General features: G+C 44.0%; 1 protein-coding gene across 1 annotated transcript; it reads left to right on the top strand.

The window, feature by feature from the left end:
* The first annotated feature begins 1,312 nt into the window (after positions 1-1,312).
* Positions 1,313-23,343, top strand: ZER1 (zyg-11 related cell cycle regulator). Its single transcript, XM_074211012.1, has 16 exons — positions 1,313-1,509; positions 7,657-7,919; positions 8,539-8,689; positions 9,946-10,382; positions 10,757-10,933; positions 11,920-12,034; positions 12,313-12,459; positions 13,096-13,269; positions 14,508-14,723; positions 15,142-15,183; positions 15,418-15,537; positions 17,163-17,278; positions 17,412-17,600; positions 18,154-18,251; positions 19,500-19,602; positions 21,113-23,343. The coding sequence occupies exons 2-16, from the start codon at positions 7,762-7,764 to the stop codon at positions 21,168-21,170; spliced, it is 2,301 nt and encodes a 766-aa protein (XP_074067113.1). The 5' UTR covers positions 1,313-1,509; positions 7,657-7,761; the 3' UTR covers positions 21,171-23,343.
* The last annotated feature ends 52 nt before the right edge of the window (positions 23,344-23,395 follow it).

Below are 23,395 nucleotides of genomic sequence, written 5' to 3' on the forward strand. Positions count from 1 at the left end.
CCCGAGGGACCCGGCCTCTGCGGCCCGCTAGCCCGCGGCCGCACTGGCTCCGCCCGCCGGAGCGCCCGCCCCCTTCGGCCGGGGGCGGGGCCGGGTGGGTCTGCTCCCTCTCACCGGACGGGCGCCCTCGGGCCCGCGGCCGCTTTGCTGGGGCTCCTTTGGCGCCCCCCGGGAGCGCACGAGACCCCGAAGGTGCCACCCGGCCGGGCCCGACTGGCTCGCTAAAGAAGTCAGCCTTCGGGAGGCCCCCGACAGGGGAAGGCGCGAATGGATCCGGGCCAGAAACCGGGCCCAGAAAAGCAGAGTGCGCCGCCGAAGGGCTGGCCCAGCCGGTCTGCAGGCGCCCGGATGCCCCTGGCAGGGGGCTCTGCCCTCCGCGGCCCACAACGGAAGACTTCGGTTCAAGCACTCCCTCTTACCTGTGGGCCAAGGCCAGAGGGCAGGAGGAGAGCTGGATTTGGAGTCCGAGAACCCCAGACTCGGCCCTGATACCTCGGCCCGGAACCTTAGACCCTCAGGGGAAGAAAGGGACTGACTGGGCCAGTGTCTCAGGTCCTCCCTTCCTCTAGGACTTGGGCTCTTAACAGCCCCCTTCCAGCTCGGTTTTCCGTTACACCGCGCTTCCCAACTCCCTCATTTTTCAGGTCAGGAAACAGACCCAGAGAGGGGAAAGGGGAAGAGAGGAGGCTGCCCGAGGAATCCAGATTCAACCTAGCCATGCTTGTGCAAGTCAATTAGAAGGCTTTTGAGCACGTTTCCCGGATTAGACAGCTAGGTGGCACCGTGGTTAGAGCTGCTGGATTTAGACTTGGTAGACGCGAGTTCATAATCCAGTTTAGGCAGCACTCTCAAGGCCTTCGGTTAGGTCACTTGACCCCTGACTGCCTGTAAATTGGGGATAATAACGGATCCACCTCTCCCAGAGTTATGAGAATAAAATGCGATAACATTTGTAAAGTATTTTACGTGTTATATCAATTATAAATAATATTTATCTAGTCTATAACTATATCAATAATAGAAAATATTTATTTTATAATAAAAATAAATAGAAAATATTTATTTTCCACATCAGCGGAAGAAGGCTTTGCCTGGGTGGGGGCTCTGAGGCTCCTTCTTCCACAGACTGTTCCCTGCGGAGAGGCTCAACTCCCTTACCGCAACTGTGATCCTGGGGGGGGCAGTGCCCTTGACCTAGACCCACAGCGGAACCTTCCCTCGGCTCCCCCCGTTCCCCACCGGACTTCGGAGCAAGGGCACTCGTTCGTGGTTGCTAAGGGGCGGCCCCGGAAGTGACGGACTCCGGGTTTGTTGACAGCGGCGGCGGCGGCGGCGGCGGCGGCTGAGCTTGAGACGGAGCTACCGAGCGGCGGACGGAAGAGCTGGGATCGGATCCGGGAGGACGGGCTCGGGGCCCGGGGCCCAGAGTCAGCAGCGGGCGGGCGAGCCGGTTTCGCGCCGCCCCGGCACCGAGGGAGCGGACGCGCCGCCGACAGCCGGGAGGAGGAGGTGAGTGCGGGATCCCTCCCGCCCGCCTTGGCTCTCCCGGCTCCGAGATCCAGCAGATCCCCCTCCCCCGCCGCTAGTGGGTCCCGGGAAGCGCTCGGCGGGGCGCTGCCGCAGCCCCGCCGCCCCTCCCCTAAGCGCCGGGGCCCCTGGAGTCTGGGACCCCCCTCGATTTTTCTCCCGCTAACCCCTTGTGCGCCCAGAGGAGCTAGTGGATTCCCGGCCCCCCGGTGCAGGAGCCGCTGCCTCCCCCACTGTCCCCGTTGGATCTCAAAGCCAGCATCCCCCATCCCCAGGTCCCATCCCCGATCCCCGGTGCCTCCATCTGGCGCCTCCGCGAGGCTGCTGAGAAAGCCACCCCGGGCGGCGGCTCCCCACTGCCACCCAGACTTTCTCCAGCCGAAAGCTCCTGAAATGCCTCCTCACCCCGGGTCCTCCCTCCCACCTCCACACGCACATGTTCTCACTCCCTCGATGCAAGATTTCCTCCCCAAAATTTCCCTTCATCTCCCCCACACACACCTAATGGAATAGGACTGGAAAAGGTTGCATCCTTTTGTCCATAAGGCCTGGGATAGGAATTCCACTTCCTGTGTGAAATCTTCCCAGGCCCTCATCCTCCCACCTCCACTCCCAATAAAATGGCTAAAAGACTGCGAATATTGCTAATGTATCCATGCCGTTCAGTAATTTACAAATTTGAACTTTTCACTGTGGACCAAATTATGAATGATGGGTTTAAGCTCTTTTTACCCCGACCCAAGTGGTGCTAAAGTCTCCAAACTCAAAAGTTAATAGGTGTCCTAATAAAGACTGCTTCTATGTAATATATAAGGCAAAGGGATTTCCATCAATTTGGGGTGTTAGAGCTTGTAGTGGCCAGAGAAGTAGAATATTAATTTAAAATGAAACCAGTCTAGTAATTCAACTCTTGAAAGAAAACTGCAATGATATTCTACAACAGACTCAAAAATTCAGACTTTGTGGATGGAGCCTAATCTAGGGATTTTCTGTTTCTTTGATTTTGTACCTCTGATTCTTTGGATAAAAGAGTGGGAATTGCCTGAGACTTGCCACTAATCACACCAGAAACATTTAACGCAGGTAAAATCAGAAAAGACAAAAGAAAAAAGAAATATCAAAAACAACCTTGAAAAAGAAGTGAAGTCACAAAAGCACAACCTAAATTTAAATTCCAGCGAGCAACCCCATCTGCTCTTTGTCTTGGTAATGGGAACAGGGTGGAATGGGCAGAGGGAAGAAATAAGGATGGTAAAGTGACCAACCTTGTATCTTTTTTATCTTTGGTATTGTCTCCTCCTTTTCCTCAGTCCCCACCTACCCACCCTTCCAGACTTCTTTAGATTGTGCTGCTGTGTTGAGTCAAGGACTAGGGCAGGACCAAGATTCATGGTATAGTGGATAGATTAATGAATCTGGAAGTCAGAAAGATTTAAATTTGAATTCTGCACCATATACTTACTGTTGGGCAGGACATTTAACTCTCTAAGCCTCAGTTTTCACATCTGTAAAATGGAGATAGTTAAAGCACCTACATTACAGAGTGGTTGTGAGACTCAGTTGAGATACTGTACGTAAAGTACGTCTTAAAGTACTGTGTAGTAGCTATTATACATCCTGGATGATTATGATAGATTCATAGAATCTAGTACACATGAGTGAATTCTAAGATGAATGACCTTTGAGATGAGCTTGAAAGATCAGTGGTCTTCCAAATCCAAGGGGTACCGACTCAGCTCTATCATACCACTGACCATAGGGCATTAAGTTTTCCAAACTGAGATTTTTGCATTGTGGCTTAAATGTGTCTCTTCCTTGGGCTCTTAATCTCCCAAACATACTATATAATACAGGACCATGTGGAGTTTAAAAATAATTTTTACATTTCACTAGAACCTCAGTATTTGACTTGTATATACCATCATTTTAATAGTGAACTAGGACAAGAATATAGCTGTCTCTCTTATACTATCAGATATCAGAAGTAGTTATATTGGTGTCTTCTCCAAACTCAGAAATTGTCTTTGCCAGGACTCTCACCTATAGTCTTTTCTATAAATTAATAGAATAAAAGAACTTCCCTGCTTACTCCCTGGTTCAGTGCTGGAAAATAGGGATCACATGAAACCTTTCAAGATTTCTCACCTAGGCTGGATGTGAGCTTTCTATATGTGACTCAACTGCATTACTCTCACTAATAATATAATGGATAGTGGTCCAGGACTTTATAGTTTCTGTCTCCTCTACCCTCAACTGTCGAATGAGAAGGGTTTTATCAAACAGATTTTATTTAAGACATTGTACAATGAGCTATGGGACACATAGAGATAGTGCCCCCATTGGAACTTAGAGTCTAATTGATGAGATGAGATAAATTAAGTAATATTCCAAGGTAGTCTGTATAAAGTGCCAGAAGAATGAACTGGACAATAAGTGGTATAGGGATTCCAAGGAAACCAAGAGAGACCTGTTGTCCAGAAAGAAGAAACTGGCCTACATTGAAAGCTCTTCTTGCCCATATGTCATGACAAAAGAGTAGCAGAACCAAGAATGACCCAGGCATTCTGAATCTCACTCTGGTATAGTACTCCTTTTGGGTCTTGCCACATTCTAATGTTCCCCTCCTTTTCTCCTTTATTGGTATAATTAGAACAAAGGATCCATGTTGGGTGGCAAGGAGTATTCTGGAAACCTGGCATACCCCAGTATCCTAGAATTTCCTTCAGATCATTCTCAGTTCTAAATCTTGACATCCTGGGGTTAGTCATTCTCCAGTCCTTGTTTTCAGTATGACACCTAGGCCAAAGTATTCTGGTACTCCTGGGATTCAATAGTAGCTTCCTAGGTGCTAAGAGAATCATTGAAATATCTGGGGATTTACACTCTGACCTCCTACTCTCTGATCTAATCAAACTCTCTAGACTGACTATACATTCTCTTCCCCTTAAGGGTTGAACCTATTTTTCTGTGTTATTCTTTTGGCTCTGGAGAATTTCCAACCTCTATAAATAGGGCATTTGTTTTGATCCCCCCCCCCCCAGTGTCTTGGTTAATATTTCACAGGGCTAAAGCTGCTCCAAGGCCTTGCCCTTCCTGTCTTCATCAAGAAAAATTCAGCTTTCCTTTGAGATTGAATTGAATTGAATCTGGAGACCTAAATGCATTTCTTCTACCAACTGTGGACAAGTTGTAGATCTTCTTTCCTTCTGTGGATCTCAATCTCCTTTCCATTTATTCCCTCAGTTCTTATCAAATAGCCATTTTCTCTAGTCCCTGGAGACTAGAGAAACACAAAACATTATTACTCTTCAGCAATCTGTCATAGTTATTCCTTTTTTTTTTTTTTTGACCATCCTCTGTTGCTGAATTTCTGGATTGGCCATAACATAGGATGGGGTCCAGAGAACTCTGGGGATAGGAAAAGGGTTAAGGGGGGTTCTGTTGAAAACATTCTTGTTCCCTGGGGTTCACTGTTTAAGGATAGCCTAGTGCCAAGACTAGAACAACTCTCCTTGCAGCCCTCCCTGTTCCCAATCAAGCAGATTAGCATGGCAAAAGGAATAGGTTGGAAGGGGAGGCTAGGTGGTGTAGTAGATAGAGCACCAGCCCTGGAGTCAGGAGTACCTGAGTTCAACTCCAGACTCAGACACTTAATAATTGCCTAGCTGTGTGGCCTTGGGCAAGCCACTTAACCCCATTGCTTTGCAAAAACCTAAAAAACAAACAAACAAAAAAGGAATAGGTCAACAGCCTGTACAGTCTGTTTGGTTTGTCTTGGTGTCAAGCTCTCTAAGCCCAGCAGAATAATGGAAAATAGGTCTCTTAAGTTGGCTGGTATTCACAAGCCACCACAAGCAGGCAATTTTATTGGTTCCTGAAATGCAGAGGAAGGGGCATCACTTGTTCTTTACTCCCTAATCAGAAAGTTTTTATCCTCTCAACTTTCTCCTCAAATTTTTATAAAGCATTTGGAAATTTCCTTTGCCCGTGTCACCCCCACTATACTTGTTCACAAGATATTGGCCTGAAGTAAGTGTCAGTTTGAGTGACAGTTTCCTTGTAACCCCTGGCAACTAACACTGGACCCAGAATGCAGTGGGCACTAACATGGTAGGGAAATTCATGGACCCTCAACTCCATTGTATTAATCACAGGGTCAGAAGAGCAAAAATGAGACACGATCACAATATACTCAACTTAGGGAGATGAGACATGGAGTAGTTATTTGCTAATTCACAGAAATATATGTTTGGTGCCAATGAGTGGGACAGGCTAGAAATTTTGTAGGAATACAGAGCCACAGAGAAGACCTAAGAAAAAACAATGTGAAGTGACCTGGGCCTTGTAGATGGGGAATCTGCATGAATCTAGCCATGGGGCAGGATGGCACAGGGTGTTCAGTGGATAGTGAGGAGGCTGGCATAATTAGAACAAAAGGTCCATGTTGGATGGGAGAGAGTATTCTGGAAACCTGACATACTAGGCAGAGAAGCTGCCCTCCTGCTCTCCTTGGAGCCCCTTCCCCATTTCCCCCTCCGCCAAGACTAAGGACAATGGTGCTCTAGCACCATTGGATTTTTTTTTGGGGGGGTGTGATAGTTAATATTGGCAAAGTGAGACCTAGTACAACTTCCTGTTTACTGTGCCATCCCCTGAGGGTGTCACGTTGCCAGCGGGACAGTTGACACAATGGACTTATTGTATGAGGTACATAAGGCTAGTGGGAGCACAGGCCCAGTGCCCAGGGCTACACAAACCCTATTCTGTCTAAAACTCCCTGAAGGTGAAACAGAAGGGGGTAGCTAAGGCTTTCTTCCTGAAGCAGGGATTCCCAAGGGTTCTGATTCCTTGGAATAGCCCTGACAGTGAGAACATGAGATAACCCTCCTCCTTGCCAAGGTCAACAGGTGCCAGAGAAAGGATTCATGGAGTAGAGATGAAAGAATTGAACCAGGTCAAACAGGCCAACCTACCACATCGAAAAGTATAGTAGGGGAATAGCAACAACAGCTGAAACATCCAGAGATATCTAAGAGCAGAATGTAGAATAGGGAGGCCTCTAGCCCTAGGGACTAGGTGGAAAAGGTATTATTCCCCAGGGGGAGGAAAAAAGGCCTTTCCCTCCAATTTTAAAGATTTTTTTTTTTAAGATTGAGAAATGGTGGAGGGGGACATAGCACAGACTCTAATATCTAATCACTCAAACAGTTCATCACCTTGTAACCAATTTGGAAAGTAACCTCTCCACACTTAGGTTAACCAGTCTTCAACTACGAGCACAGAAGGAGCTAGGTCCATGCAAGTGACCATCTTAAAAATATGATAGATCAGCCTCTCTAGAAGTTAACTGAGATCCTTTTCCACACATCTACACATATATGTACTGATCCCCCATACCAAACACATCCATTCATGTTCATCTCCCCTCTAAGAACCCCTTACCTACTTGTTGACAAGCCAGACAAAGATCATTCTGATCTTTTCTAACCCATCCCACTCAAACTTCTCTGTAGCTTTTGATTTTGGTAATGATGTCTAACTATAAAGCTTCCAAGCCAGAGGAGAAGGAATTTATAGGGAGCTGGGGAAGAACAGGGTCCTAAGATGAGAATGTACTACCTATGAGTTCTCTCATGTATCTAGCAGTTAAGGACTGAATCACCCAAAAAAAGTAACCATTAACCTAGGGGAGCAGAGTAGAACATAAAAAGACCATCCTTAGTATTACAGACCATATTTTTCACTATTGGAAACTTAGGAAACAACCTGAAACTATTTTTCGGTGTACTAAAATGACCTTAATATGGAAGGGTAGGAATTGTCCAGGAAAGTCTCTCTCAACTAGTAACATAAAAATGTGGTTGTAAAGACTAAAATGAAGTCTATATGTTAGTGACTCACCTTATTTCTGTTGAAGGACTCTATCATGGGCCCAGATTCTTATTTTGACCCCAATTCTAAGACGATGAGAAATTATTGCTGTCAGATGTGGCGCCAGAGAGAAAACTGATCTTTGATCAATTGTGTATATGTCCATGTTTGCCAAAGGGACCCCCTTAGCCAGGAGAGGATGCTTTTTCAATTGGAGCAGCCTTGGGTTGTTGCTCATCTTGTTTTCCTTGTTGCCAGGCTGTCACTACCTCAAATGTCTCTGTGACTACTGCCAGGACAGAACTCTATCTCATTCCTGGGGCATCCACGGCTCAAGCCATACACCTGTGCCCCAGCCCCAGGATGGCATCGGACAGCCCTGAGTCCCTGATGGCACTCTGCACAGACTTCTGCCTCCGAAATCTAGAGGGGACCTTAGGTTACCTCCTGGACAACGAGACCTTGCGGCTGCACCCAGATGTCTTCCTACCCAGTGAGATCTGTGACCGGCTTGTCAATGAGTAGGTCAGGGGTTAGTGGAGGTGGGGAAAAGATATACATGTATATGGGGGTGTGCTTATGTGTGTAGCTCATTTTGGATAAATGAAAACTCCTGGGCACTCCAAATTTATCACCTTTTTTTAGATGAGTACCAGGAAGAGCCTGGAATCTCCAACTATGGTCTTTAATGGTCCTAAGTCTTTAATCCAAAGACTGGTCAACCGAAATGTGCAGTGGCCTATTTCCAAGTTGGTCACCAGGAACCAAAGACCAAATTGTGTTGGTCACAATTTTTTGGCCACAATATCTCATGAAGACTGCTAAGGTGCAGTCAAGTTATAGTGAAGGATGTTTGCCATATGAAAACCAAGGATTCAAATATATCATGAAATGGCATACACCCTGTATTTGTATTTTATCTTCACAACATTCCAGGGCCATAGACAGGGCAGCAGTTATCTCTCCTATTTGACAGATCAGAACACAGTCGTTCTAGAAGAGATGAGACTGGAACTGGGTCTTGAAAGAGATGTTTAGGGTTTGGATTGACAGAGAAGAACTAGGAAGTCATTCCAAGTACAAGATACTCCCTTTGATTCATCTCCTAACCTCAGGACTGAGTCAATCCCTCTTTCTCAGGTATGTGGAACTAGTCAATGCTGACTGTAATTTTGAGCCCCATGAGAGTTTCTTCAGCCTCTTCTCAGACCCCCGAAGTACCCGTCTCACTCGTATCCACCTTCGAGAGGACTTGGTACAGGACCAGGACCTGGAAGCCATTCGAAAGCAGGTAAGCTGGTATGAGGCCTATAAAGATAAGTGGTAGGTGGATGGAACAGGCAGAATTTGCAAATAAAATCATGAAGAGAATTGGGACAGGTTTAGTTTACCACATTCTGGAATTTTAAAGCAAAAAATGAGACTGGGGGGGTAAGGTCTAGTTGATAACTGTAATAATTTTAGAGAAAGAAAATCTTATTTAATACAAGGTGTTGTCAGATTTGGAACACATTACTTCTGGTATCATACTCTGAAAACAGAAATAGGATCATTATAGGCTTGTCTAAATCAGTGGATGATATCTCCATAATATGGTATTTATTAAGAAAAGCTGGGGTTTTGGGGGACTGACCCTTATCTTTTGAAATTGATGTCAGTGCAAACAACTTTCTGGGACCCTTATCATAAATAGGTTTACATTGGTTACTTTACTGATATCCAGTCTGGTTAACTAGTCCAATGTTAGATGCTTTGGAGGCTATGGTTAGGAATGGTGTGAGGGAGAGTGAAAGGCTTTATTAGATGCCATCTCTTTTCTTGGTCTAGTTGAGGAAATAATAATTTGACAAGATTTAATGTATTTTTATTTTGTTAAACATTTCTCAGTTTACATATAAAAATTGTTTTCATTTTTTTAACATTTCTGTTCCAAATTCTCTCCCGCCCTCCTTCAGAGGAGGGAAACAACTTGATATCACTTATACATATGACATCACATAATGCATATTCCTATATTAGCCATGAGCAAGAAAAGTTTCTGAAAGTCCAGTCTTTCCTGTATGTTATAATATATGCATGTTATACATATTTGAGTATGACATTTGATTTTTTGAAGAACTCTCACATCTGTTATCTCATTTGAGCCTTACAATACTCTCAATGATATGAGCAGGACAAGTAAGATTCTTTAGTTCTATCAAGGAGGAAACTGATGCTTAAGAAGTAGGAAATGGGGGCGGCTAGGTGGCACACTGGATAGAGCACCAGCCCTGGAGTCAGAAGTACCTGAGTTCAAATCTGGCCTCAGACACTTAATAATTTCCTAGCTGTGTGGCCTTGGGCAAGCCACTTAACCCCATTTGCCTTGTAAAAACCTAAAAAAAAAAAAGTAGGAAATGACTTTCTCAGGGTACTCTAACAAGTGACAGACCTGAGGTCTGAATACAGGCTTTTGATGCCTATTCTATCCTGTTACCTGCTGATACCATAAAAATGGGAAGGATAAGGAACAGTTATAATTCTAATACACCTTCCTTGTTTTTTTAGGATCTGGTTGAATTATACCTGACCAACTGTGAGAAGCTGACTGCCAAGAGTCTGCAGACACTGGGTAGTTTTAGCCCTACCCTGGTTTCCCTGAGCCTCTTTGGATGCCGGAACATCTTTTATGAAGAGGAGAACCCTGGGGGCTGTGAGGATGAGTGTGTGGTCAACCCCACCTGCCAGGTATTGGTTAAGGACTTCACCTTTGAGGGCTTCAGCCGCCTGCGGTTCCTCAACCTTGGCCGAATGACTGAGGGGATTCCTGTGGAGTCTCTTCTTCGACCTCTCCGATCCCTGACTGCCCTGGACCTTTCAGGCATCCAGACCAGTGATGTTGCCTTCCTGACTCAGTGGAAAGATAGTTTGGTGTCCCTAGTTCTCTACAACATGGACCTGTCTGATGAGCATATCCGTGTCATTGTTCAGCTCCATAAACTCCGGTGAGCCTTTTATCTTCCCTCCCTCTCCCTTTACCTACATCCCTTAGTCTGAGGACTCCCAAAAAAAAAGAACCTTCCTTGTGACCTAAAGTTGCCTCAGGATAGAGATAATTTAGGGACTCTGAGTCTTCTTAGGCATTAGGGGCTTTTTTTCAGAGATAGCTGTATTTCTCTGGTCTCCAGGCCCCAGATTGAGGGCAAGGGCTCACCTCTGAAGAACTTCTCCCCTCCATCTCAAACATACAACTGAAAGGTTATTCTGGAGCATACTCAAGTCCCAGCAGGTTTGTTCCCAGAATGGTCTGGATCAAGGGGGTATCAGGCACCCAAGCAGATCAGTCCTTGACCTCCTGAATTTCTTGTTGTCCCCCCAGGCACTTGGACATCTCTAGAGATCGCCTCTCCAGCTACTATAAATTCAAACTCACAAGGAAGGTACTGAGCCTTTTTGTTCAGAAGTTGGGAAATCTGGTGTCACTGGATATCTCTGGCCATATGATGCTAGAAAACTGCAGCATCTCTAAGATGGATGAGGAAGTCGGGCAGACTAGGTAAGAACTGCACCAGTTGAACTAAGTAAGATATTCCCAATCCATTTTCCTAGAGGGATGACCTCACTTTAGGCTACTTTTTTTTAATTTTTTTTTTTTGCAAGGCAGTGGGGTTAAGTGACTTGCCCAAGGCCACACAGTTAGGTAATTATTAAGTGTCTGAGGCTGGATTTGAACCCAGGTACTCCTGACTCCAGGGCCGGTGCTCTATCTACTGCACCACCTATACTTTGGGCTATACTAAGCCATGGTATTAATTGAAGAAATTCTTTGCCCTAACCCAGGGCTTACTCAGAATAGGATTCTAGATTTCATTTTTCTTTCTCTGATCTTCTGAGCCTTTCAATGTCTTGTGATCATCTATTGGAAAATAGCTTTGATTATTCACTTCCCCTAATACTTGGGTTTGGATAGAACATGCTCCATGAAATAGTTCAGGGAACTTCCCAGGTCACTGGGCAGGGTTTCTAAGAGGTCAGGACATAGCTATTTTCTCTACTCCTTAAAAAACTGCAGAAAATTGGGGCGGCTAGGTGGCGTAGTGGATAGAGCACTGGCCCTGGAGTCAGGAGTACCTGGGTTCAAATCCTGTCTCAGACACTTAATAATTACCTAGCTGTGTGGCCTTGGGCAAGCCACTTAACCCCATTTGCCTTGCAAAAAAAAAAAAAAACCTAAAAAAAAAAGGCAGAAAATAAACAGATTCCCAGCATTCCTTCCCCCACTTCCTTGCTTCACTCTGACCATCAATAAACAAATGCCCAATATATTCAAAGAAACTCTTGGATCTAGCACTGCTCTGTAGTTCATCTGAGTACTCATTGAGTACTAGGGAGCTGGGATAGCACTGCCACTCTCTGCAAAATCTAACTTCAGCTTCCTAGTTTGGGCAGGGTCTAGGGTGGTCTTTTCTTGCTGTGGGGCAAGAATCTGCAGGTCCTCTTAGGGACTGCAGCAACTGACTCCTGAATGGCATATCTCCCCAGCATCGAGCCTTGTAAGAGCAGCATCACACCCTTCAGGGCCCTGAAGCGTCCCCTGCAGTTTCTTGGGCTTTTTGAGACTTCCCTGTGCCGTCTGACACACATTCCAGCCTACAAGGTAAGAGTCTTAGAAAAATCAAGGTAGTCTATGGTTTTGGAATGGAGCCCCCTCCTGACTTTTCCCTAATCCATGGCACTTCACCACCCTGTGCTTTCAGAAGAAGTAAGAATTGCTCTCCTAAAATAGGAAGCTCAAGTTTAAGTATAGGGAATAAGCAGGAGATTCTAAAATCTGGGGATTCAGTTCATACAGGCACTTGGGATTCTCTCTGCTTTACTCTGTAGTCAGACCATTGAACTGAATCCCCCTTTTCGTCTTCCCATGCATACTACTAGGTAAGCGGTGACAAGAATGAAGAACAGGTGCTAAATGCCATAGAGGCTTACACAGAGCATCGACCAGAAATCACCTCTCGAGCCATCAACCTTCTTTTTGACATCGCCCGAATAGAGCGCTGCAATCAGTTACTCCGAGCCCTACAGGTCAGTCCACTCAGCTCAGAGCACCTCCCCATCCCCAGCACTCCCAGAGCTTCCTCTACTATAGAGCTTCCCTACCCTAGATCAAATTGTTCTCTCACAACAATCCTAGTGGTCCCCTGTAATTACTTTATTGGAAAGGATTCTGTACTTTGCAAAGTCTTCTCTGTCTCCATCCCAGAGGAAGTCTGGAGTACTTGATTTCTTAGATCTGGACTGAAGTTGGGAAGGTAGTCCTGGGGTTGCTTGTTATCTCATGGGGTGAGGGAGGTTCATCAGAATTCAGTCAATATCTGAGCAAAGCTGATCCTGGGATATGGAAATGAGGAGTAATTACCTAAGCCCTATTCTGCTACAAACAGGGGAGAACTAAATACCCTGGGGAGTAGAGGTGGTAGAATTAAGATGCTTGTAGAACCTGCAACCAAGATGCCTAACTCCACCTGCTGCTAGTTTTTCAAAATTGCCTTTTTCCCTTAAACTCCTTGGTGTGTTATACACATAGTTGACATATGACAGCGTAGGAAGATTGACTTACAGTGTCGATTCCCCAGGACACTTTGCTTCTGACTCCAAACCACCCACTTAACTAAAATGGTATCTCCAATCCTGCATTCTCTCCTCCTTCTCCCTGAACAGCTGGTCATCACTGCTCTGAAGTGCCACAAATATGACAAAAATATTCAAGTGACAGGCAGTGCTGCACTCTTCTATCTCACCAACTCAGAGTACCGCCCTGAGCAGAGTGTCAAGCTCCGCCGGCAAGTCATCCAAGTGGTCCTCAATGGCATGGAATCCTACCAGGAGGTGACGGTGAGAACCCCTGTCTACAGCTGAATATCTGTCAGGGTCAAGGTTGCAAGGTTTTGAAGACCAAAAGTAGTTGACATGAATTGAACTCTCCATGTGCCAGCTTGTGCTGGTCTGCACTAAGGGAATTTTCAATCTAATGGGGAAGATGAAACAGAAATACATGATATTTAACAAGGTGATTTGTAATGTCTATTCAGAGACTTCTAGCTGACTGATCTGCTCAAGATTCTCTGAGCTCAGCTTTGGGTGGTGGCTGGTTTCCTTCTCTTTGGATAGACTACCTTTCTTCCCTCACCTCTGCCTTTAAGAATCCTTAGCTTCCTTCAGTGGAGCACCTACCATGTCCAAGGAACTGTGCTAACATGGATAAGACAAAATGAAAGGCAGTTCCTGCTTTCAGATATCTTCTACTGATTCAGCCAAGGTGCTACTTCTTCTGCAGCTCTTTCCTAACTCTCCCTCCCCCTTTATTTAGCTGTTTAAATGTTGTATATTCTAGTAGAGTGTCATTTCCTTGAAGCCAGGGACTATTTTTCATTTCTGTCTTTGTGTCTCCAGCATTTACTATGGGGTTTTGCATAGTTGGCACTTGATAAATATTTGTTGAAATGAAAAGCTGTCCCTTTCCCTAAGAACTTAAAGAATTATATTGCCCACTATCTCCTCTCTATTTACTTTAGCCTCCAGAACCCCATGTATCATTTTTGTTATGATTGATCTGGCCTTACCTGCTCTATTTCATTACATCTTCCTCTCTACTCAGATGAATCTATTTACTGTCCCTGACACCTTTGGTTTCCTCTTAGTCCCTCTTCTAACCTTTATTCATGGTTATTACCTATCTGGATGGCCCTCCAACAACCCTCTACCTGAGTCCTTAACTCCCTCATCTTCCAGGAAGACTTCAACTACCCCAGGCCATAGTTCTCTCTTCTTAGAGTCAATACTACATAGTTTAGCACCTAATTTTTTAACATTCTTTTGAGATGTTATATAACTAGACTGAGCTCCTTAAGGGCCAGGGGCTTTCTTTTCCCCTAGCATCTAGCTGGGGCTTGAGAAAAACTTGATTAATTTGTGGTTGATTTATATATGTATCTTAGATAGGGTGGCAAATAGGGTTAGTTTGGGAAGTCTTCATGGAGGAATTGGAGTTAAGGGAATGGGAGGGGTAGGTAGGAAAAGAGTCAGGGTGATGGGACATGACTGAGCACCATTTTCTGGTCCACCCTCCCCAGGTTCAGCGGAACTGCTGCCTGACACTCTGCAACTTCAGCATCCCAGAGGAGCTGGAGTTCCAGTACCGGAGGGTCAATGAACTCTTGCTCAGCATCCTCAACCCCACTCGACAGGATGAGTCAATCCAGCGAATCGCTGTGCACCTCTGCAATGCCCTTGTCTGCCAGGTGGACAATGACCATAAGGAGGCTGTGGGCAAGATGGGTTTTGTCATGGTGCGTGAAATGCCTGGGGTTAACAACCTAACCTGGATGCAGGTCATTTTCTGCTAATAGGAAACTTCCCTGGACTATATGAATTCCCTCCCCAAAATCTCACTTGTACTTCTTGCTTTTGGTTGAAAGGGAAAGTGTTCTGGGAAAAGAATAGGTTGTAGCCTGTCATTTAGTTTAGATAATGGGAAAGATTTCCTAATTAGGAACATTCGGTAAATATTGGAATGGACAGCCAAAGGAAGTTTGAGGAGCTACTTCCATTAGAGTGCCTTCAAAACAGACTTGATACTTTCCTTCTTGGGTTAGTTTAAAGGGAAACAAGGACAGACTAAATAGCTATAGAGATCCCTTCCAGCTTTAGAATTTTTAGAAGTCATGCTTGGATACCTACTTAGTAATTCATTTTCTCTGCCTACAGACCATGCTAAAGTTGATTCAGAAAAAACTAATGGACAAAACAGTAAGTTCTTAAATAATAACTATCTACTCTTCTTCCCTCCAACAAATGGAAATGGTTTGTTTCATGGGTCCATCCCTCAGAACTCCTTATGGGGCAATAACATGATAGCTTTTTAATGGCTTCTCCTTCAGACTGTAGTTGGGCTTCCATAGCCTCTGCTCCTCCTGTCCTGATTATCTGGGGATTTTTTATCCCTGGGACATAACAGAAATTTAGCTGATTTCTCCCCTGCAGTGTGATCAGGTGATGGAGTTCTCCTGGAGTGCGCTATGGAACATCACAGATGAGACGCCGGACAACTGTGAGATGTTCCTTAACTATAGTGGCATGAAGCTCTTCTTGGAGTGCCTGAAGGTGAGCAGTGCTTGGGCAGGCCCAGATGAGCCAGACTGGGGCCAGCAAACCATGTCACTGGGGCTTTATTCACTCATTGACACTACATGGGAATTGGGGTCTTGGTGTTGTAAAGCCACCCTTCAATTCCAGGGTCTAGTCATTACTCAGATGTAATGGGAGGGCTGCATTGAGTCTGTCTCACTTAGGGTTGGTGTCATCAATAGTTACTGTATGGGGATTTGTCCTTAGGAGGAAGGGTTGCTATCTCTGTTGTCAAGTTCAAAGATTAGGTCTGTCCCAATTTCTCTTAGTATTTATGTCCTGGCACTCCCATTTAGAAAAAGTGACCAAATTTTTTAAACATTCTGGTCACTTCCCATTACCATCCCCTATTGAATATTCCCTTTTAAAAAATAAATTAAATTGAGCAAATAAATAAATACCTAGGCCATATCTGAAAATATTTGACACATTTTGTATTCCAGCACTTCTGAAGACTCAATTGATCATGTCAGAATTCAGAAGTCTTTCACAGTTGTCCCAACTCTTTTCAGATCCACTATATTTCTGGCTCTTGGTGTTATGAATTCCATAGACGTCCCAGTATGATAAATAACTTCTCTTGCTCCAGTTTCAAAGAGACCTTTTAATTCTAATTTTTAGAGAATATTTGTTTTCCCCTTCCCATGCTGTTTCTGTCTCTGTAGACCCCAATCATGTTTCCTCTTAGCATTTACCTTTCCAGGATGAAGAGAATCAATTTTTCTAACCTGTCCCTAATGATTAGGTGTATGTTCTGTACTGCTTGTGCCTGTGAGGGATACAAGAGAGAGATAATATAGTCCTATGATCCCTGCCCTCAAAAAGGACTTACAATTTAATTGTGAAAATATGACTCTTGCTTAAGAAACACATAAAATACCATAAAATTTTGCATAATTAAGTATTGACTTATATAGTACCATAAAGGGTGATAGAAGGCAAGATCAATGAGAACAGACACACTTGGAAAAGCTTGAAGGGAACACATGACTCAGACCCCGAAAATAAAATTTGAACAGAGGAAATAGGATGAAAAAGGGAACAGAAGTAGAAATGAGCAAGACTATTGTAGAAACACCCCTATAGAATCTGCCCTACTCTGAACCAGTATGAGGCTTTTCACTAATTCCTAATCAGGTTCATGGAATTCCTGTAAATTTTTTCATAAGAATTGTCCATAACTAATCTATGTTTAGCATGGTTATAGATATAGAACCAATATTACATTACTTTCTGTCAGGGGCTGGGGGGAGGAGGGAGGGAGAAAAATGTAAAAAAAATAAATGATTGTTGGGGTATCTAGGTGGTGTAGTGAATCAAGCACCAGCCTTGAACTCAGGAGGACCTGAGTTCAAATCCAGCCTCAGAGACGTAATAATTACCTAGCTGTGTGACCTTGGGCAAGTCAATTAACCCTATTGCCTTGCCAAAAGAAAAATGATTATTGGAAACCACCATTACATAAGTTGGAAAAATAAAGAAATGGGGGGAAAAATAATTTTTCATACCTAAAGGGAAAACCTTTGCTTTAAAGGGTTGCCACCAAGCCTCCTCATCCCCCCAGCCCATGCTCCTATAGGTGCTTCTCCATCTTTTCCCAGGAGTTTCCAGAGAAGCAGGAACTGCATCGGAACATGCTAGGACTCCTGGGGAACGTTGCAGAGGTAAAGGAACTTCGGCCCCAGCTGATGACTTCACAGTTCATCACTGTCTTCAGGTTGGTGCTTCTAGAATTTGGCTCCCCCATTTCAGGACTAATGACCACACTGAGTTGGATCTAGTTCCTAGTCCAGTTATGTTAGCCAAAACCTTTACCCCTTCCCAATCTCTGCCTGTCCTCTCCCTATTAGCAACCTGCTGGAAAGTAAAGCAGATGGAATTGAAGTGTCCTACAATGCCTGCGGTGTCCTTTCCCACATTATGTTTGATGGCCCAGAGGCCTGGGGAATTTGTGAACCTCGGCGGGAGGAAGTAGTAGAACGAATGTGGACAGCCATCCAGAGTTGGGATATCAACTCCAGGAGAAATATCAATTATAGGTAAGTTAGGGAAATCAGGAGGAGGTCTCCCCATTTTGGGGAGCTTGGACTTACAGAAAAGTAGGAGGAAAAAGAAGTACATAATATGACACCCAGTGAAAGGTTTGGAATAGAATTCATTCAGTCCCCTTCTGTTCATCCTTTACCTTAGAATACTGAGTCCCAAGACAGGGAAAGCCATTTAGTTCCTTTCTTGTCTCTAGGTTCTTCCTTTACCACAAAAGTTGTGTCCCTCCCCTTCTTGTGTTTTGCAAATTCATTAGCCACCTAGTTTTTACTTGAATCTCACTGCATCTCTTGTTGCATTTCTTTCCTCTCATTTGATCAACTCACCACAATGGATTAGTTTGAACCCAAGACATTGAATATACATTTTTGGCAGCCCATTTGAACAGTGTCTTTCTCCATGCTATTGCCATGAATAGCTAGTCCTCTGTGACCCAAAAGTCTTCATCATCTTCAGCCTGATGCTTAGTAACAATCCAAAATACATAGAAACACAAGGAGAGCTACTTTAAAAATAACTGAGGTCGTGGTATTTTTTCCTTTTCAGGTCATTTGAGCCAATTCTTCGCCTACTTCCCCAAGGTATATCCCCTGTCAGCCAGCACTGGGCAACCTGGGCTCTGTACAACCTTGTGTCAGTTTATCGTAAGTATCTGCTCATCTGATACTCAAGATAGAGCCATCTTGTTCAAAAGCTTGGGAAGAGTTAAGAAGAGATGATCACAAATTATAGCTTTAGTCCTTGTCTTTTGTTGTTGTTGTTATTGTTTTGGCAAGGCAATAGGGTTAAGTAACTTGGCCAAGGTCACACAGCTAGGTAATTATTAAGTGTCTGAGGCCAGATTTGAACTCAGGTCCTCCTGACTCCAGGGCCGGTGCTCTATCCACTGTATCGCTTAGCTGCCCCAGTCCTTGTTTTTAGACCACCTAAAGCTGAACTAGGGCAGACAAGGCATGCAATCTTAAGAGTGATTTATAAAACAACAGGTTCCAATAATTATAATGCTACAAACCGGATGTTTGGGAAATGTGAAAATAGGGGATGTAGACATTATGTTATATTTATTGCAATTAGCACAAGAACTTGGAGGCATTCCCCCTTGGTTTTCCAACAAATTAAAAAAGTCATAGTTCTGCCTTGTTGACCACCCTTAATTGTTAATTTTCAGTACATGCAGCCAAAACCAAAGAAGAATAAAGTCATTGTAAGAGATACCTATCTCAGTTCCCCAAGTAGGACTGTTATGTTGGGCAGAGTCATGCTAAATTAATCATTCTAGGAAAGATAGGTGCTAGGAGATAGCAAAGCCTTAGTACTTGCAGTCTTCTGACTCATAGCAAGCAAGCCTTCTATACTAGATCTGCTTTTCCATCTTGCCATGTCTCCATTCTCTCTCTTGGGTAAAAGAAGGCATGTAATGGGGCAGCTAGGCGGTGCAGTGGATAGAGCACCGGCCCTGGAGTCAGGAGTACCTGAGTTCAAATCAGGCCTCAGACACTTAATAATTACCTAACTGTGTGGCCTTGGGCAAGCCACTTAACCCCATTTGCCTTGCAAAAAAAAAAAAAGCATGTAGGGACAAAGCTAAGTTTTTGGGTTAAGAGACCTATCCTGATTTGTCTGCCTATATTACCTACTTCATAGGATGTAATAATCCTTTGGCTAAAAATGAAATAATGTATTTTATACTTTGTAAATCATAAAAACACTAATTAAATATGAGTTATTTTTATTGTAGCTCTCAAATTGTAAGCTTTTGGAGGCCAGGGACTGATCTTTTGTAGATCTTTGTATTACCTACAGTACCTGAATAAAAGACCTTTTATTCTGTGGGTACTTTATAAATTCTTGTCAAATTTCCTTTGACTTATGGCCTTCTTTCCTCCACACAGCTGACAAGTACTGCCCCCTGCTGATCAAAGAAGGCGGCATGCCACTTCTGAGGGACATGATCAAAATGGCTTCTGCCCGACAGGAGACCAAGGAAATGGCCCGGTAGGAAACAAAGGAGTTGTCTTACTATTTAACTGCAAGCAACTGTAATTTTGTAGAATTGGGATATCCTGGGGTTCACCAATGATAAGACAAGTGCAGAGCCTCATAACCCTTAGTGGGTAAAATTCATTTCCTTGAGACATTGACAGGTGGGATTAGAACAAGGGCAGCTAAAATGAATAATTGGAAGATGAACTGGGTAATGGACAACCCCATCACATTGGACCCTCTGTGCCAAACTCTGTGTGGAGATAGGGGATTGCTTTCATTTTCTGAACCAAGTTATCTTGTTTCCTGCCTCCCAACCCTACCCCTCCATGGTCTCCATACTATTTTGTCATCTCTGGGTGTTGGCACCAAATTAGAATTTTTTTATTGTTCTTGGTCAAACGCTGTTGTAAGACTTAGAGAACAAAGAATAGGTACAGTATGATCTCTAAAAATAAATTATAAAAATTAAGGCAGAACAGAGTTGGAGTGAATTTATAAATTTGAAACTAAGTAGCATTCAGAGTTAATTTTATAAAAATAGTACTCAGATCACTACTAAAGATGTTAATCAATAATACCTAAAATCACTTTAGGTCTAGTTTTTTAGTACATATAGAGAGATTCTAAAGGTTACTGCTATGCTATGCTTATGTCTGTGCCAAATAGAGAACTTGAGCTTTCTGATATTCCTTTAGTCCAGTATTGGAGGGGATGGAGAAATGAGCTTGCGTTAGAGCCCATGACCTAGGTTTAATTCCCACCTCTGACATTCTGACTGTGTGACTTCCAGGAAAGTCATTTAAAACCCTCAGTTTCCCCAACAGCTCTCTAAGGTTCCAGTTGTAGAGAAGGTGCTGATCTACATTGGTAAGAAGTTCCTCACCCAGAGTTTCTAATGTGAATGAAATCATAGGTCCAGACAAGAAAAAAAATTGAACCTAGCACTAGTTTAGACAGGAGAATCTTGGTAGTTTCAGAAAAGTAGCCATTCTTTTTTCTTCAAAACAGACAAGTTTGAAATCCCCACTTAGTCCTTTCTCCTATTGGGCTAAAGGAACACTGTCTGTTCTAGATGGAAAAGAATGATAGACATGAACAAGAATTGAACAGGTAGTGAACTATGTTGGCCAGAGGAGCAGTAGAAAAGGAGTTTGAACTCTGAAAATCATTTTGGTTTGAATCAGATGGATAGGCTGAAGGGGAGACCATGGTGAGAGGAAATGGAAGTAACACTGAATGATGCCTTTCAGAGTCTGGCTGCCAAGTAGGGGGAAAGAAAAAAGTGGGAATAAAGAAGGATGATTAAAAGATAATGAGATTAACCAAATGCTTCTCTGGTTATAGCATATAGAAGTAGTGGTCCTGTGGTCCATGTCCTAATGCTATCAGTCTGATCTTTCTGGCTACCTAATGTATCTAGGCATACATTAGCATACAGTGCTCACTAATGGTACCTTAAAACTTTTTTCTAGACCCTGTGACTAAATCATACTTCCCATTCTCCTTGTGTCATCCTCAGGAAAGTGATAGAGCACTGCAGTAACTTTAAGGAGGAGAACATGGATACATCCAGATAGAGACAATGGGCCCTCCTGATTCTGGCCCACACAGGTCCCAACTTCTCTCTAAATTACTGTATCTAGGGAGGAATTCTCACCAGCCTGGCTGTCGGAAGGCCCCCATCCTGTGCGTGTGGGACCCCAATGAGATGAAGGTGCACTGGGGGAACTTTTGCACAACCAATGCTTTTCCTTAACATTAGCGATATATATATATATATATATATATATATATATATATATATATATATACACACACACATTATATATATATATAATTTTTTGTTAGGAAGTGTGAATTGAAGTTTTGTGTGTATGATTTCTGTACAAAAACAAAAGAAACATCCCCCGCTCCACCAAGTCCTTTCAACATTCTTTGGCCTTTTTAAGCCCACAGAGAGCCTCCAATATTCATTCCCTTTTCCCTACCACTCACCTACTGGCTCTAAGCTTGGAAGATTGTGACTTTTAGGTCTCTTCTTTTATTTCCATTATTTCCATTGTCCCTCTTCTGTTGTGCAAGACATCAGCCGTCTCTGGTCCCCTGCACCAGACCCCTGGCATAGCTAGGAGCCTAAGCTAGGCTCTCAGTTAGACCTGGTGGAAGCTGATGAGGCTGGTAGAGTTTGAGGCTTGGCAGTAAAAGAACACAGGGTCTTAGAACAAACCCTGAAGAGGTCCTAGAAGGCCCAGGATCCTTGGCTGTTGACTGTTAGAGGCAAAGCACAGAGCCATTCACAGTACCAAGGCATAGACAGTGTTGATTAGGAAATTCATAATGGACAGATGTCTTTAGCCTTTGTAATCTCAGAATCACCTTTACCCCTTTGGAAAGACTAGTATGCTGTCCACTATTTTCATGGTGATTTTTTTTGCATTGGTTTTTGCAAGCCACAGATATATACCCTCTCTGAAGCCATGCTGCTAAGGTGACATTAAGCTACTCCCTTTCTTTTCCCTCTCCTGCTATGACCCAGGTCTCCCTCCTCTTCAAATAAAAGGGGAGTGAAGAATCTCTTCCTCCCTTAGAAGATAGAGCAGGGACAGATTCTTCTGCCACCCGAGCAGATGACATACTTAAGATGCCTGCCTCCAAGTCCCTGGAGCTCCTCAAGGGCTTGCCTGTCTCAGGCATTCCTCCCAGGATAGCAGAGCTAGCCATGCTTCCCAGTTTACCCCCCAATTTGCCCTTGGAAACTGACAACCCTGTCCCTGCTTCCCTGCGGCGGCTGAAAGCCTGGAGGAAAGACTCAGAGCAGCTGGAGGAGACCTGAGGGGCAGCTGGAAGTGAGAGCTTGCCAAGATAGAGCCCTCATTCCCAGCTTACCTTTTCCTCACTAAGACTCAGACTCTAATTTGCATTAGAAGTTCTGCATCAAGAGTGGGGCAACTCCCCCCAGGCCAACACTGTGGCAATAGACATTTCTCCAGACCAGCACAACAGACACTTTTCAGTGGTACAGCCTAACCCATCCCACTGGGAGCAGGCAGTACCATGGGGCATTGTAATCTCTGACTTTTCCTTTGGAATGTCTGTGCTTTGTTTTGGACAGTGTGAGACTTGTATATGTTTTTAAATATTTTGTTCCAAACCCTCTCAATTTTTTTTTTTTTTGGTGTAATTTTGAATTGTTTTAAGTTTGGACGGGTTGGGGGCAGGGGGTTGTCAATGAGATGTACTTAGAAGCCAACCACTCAAAAAATCTTTTCTCCTCTTCCTCCTTCCCAGTCCTACTTGCTAGCCATTTCCCTGAGTGTTTATCTCTGTGTGAAATAGGATGGTGTAGGAGAATCGAAATCTCTTTTTCTCCTTGCTTTTCTCATGCTCAGCTCTCAATCAGGGTGAGTCTGTTGGGTGAACTCTGAATTTTCCAGTCCTGGTAGTGAGCTTGAGTTTTAACTATTTGCCAGATCGCCCACCAGGGGAACTGGATATTTCCCTACAGTGTAACCCCCCCTACCCCCAACCTGGACTGTCCCTGCTATGAGGATCTTGGCACAGCCTATTGCTTTGAATGAGCACCCAGGTCCTGTGTAAGTGTCTGTAACTTGGGATGTCACAGAAATACATTTTTGTGCAAAGTGGAGGGGGTGTCAAGAGTCTTTATTGGGGAAGGATGGGATTCCTGGACCTCATAGCCTATGGAAAATAAAGGTTATTTGCCCCTATTATTAAGTCATCCACTTTCATTTAATTGATAGATGAATGGGTAGGGTGGGCTGGGCTTACTGATGATTGAATC

The sequence above is a fragment of the Macrotis lagotis genome, chromosome 1, assembly GCF_037893015.1.
Source record: "Macrotis lagotis isolate mMagLag1 chromosome 1, bilby.v1.9.chrom.fasta, whole genome shotgun sequence".
In the NCBI taxonomy this organism is placed as follows: Eukaryota; Metazoa; Chordata; class Mammalia; order Peramelemorphia; family Peramelidae; genus Macrotis; species Macrotis lagotis.

Excerpts from the sequence above, each read along its gene's own strand:
- ZER1 (XM_074211012.1), top strand. The coding sequence starts at position 7,762 with ATGGCATCGGACAGCCCTGAGTCCCTGATGGCACTCTGCACAGACTTC. Across the intron at positions 10,934-11,919 it reads GAGGAAGTCGGGCAGACTAG|CATCGAGCCTTGTAAGAGCA; the intron begins GTAAGAACTGCA and ends ATATCTCCCCAG. Across the intron at positions 18,252-19,499 it reads CAACCTTGTGTCAGTTTATC|CTGACAAGTACTGCCCCCTG; the intron begins GTAAGTATCTGC and ends TCCTCCACACAG.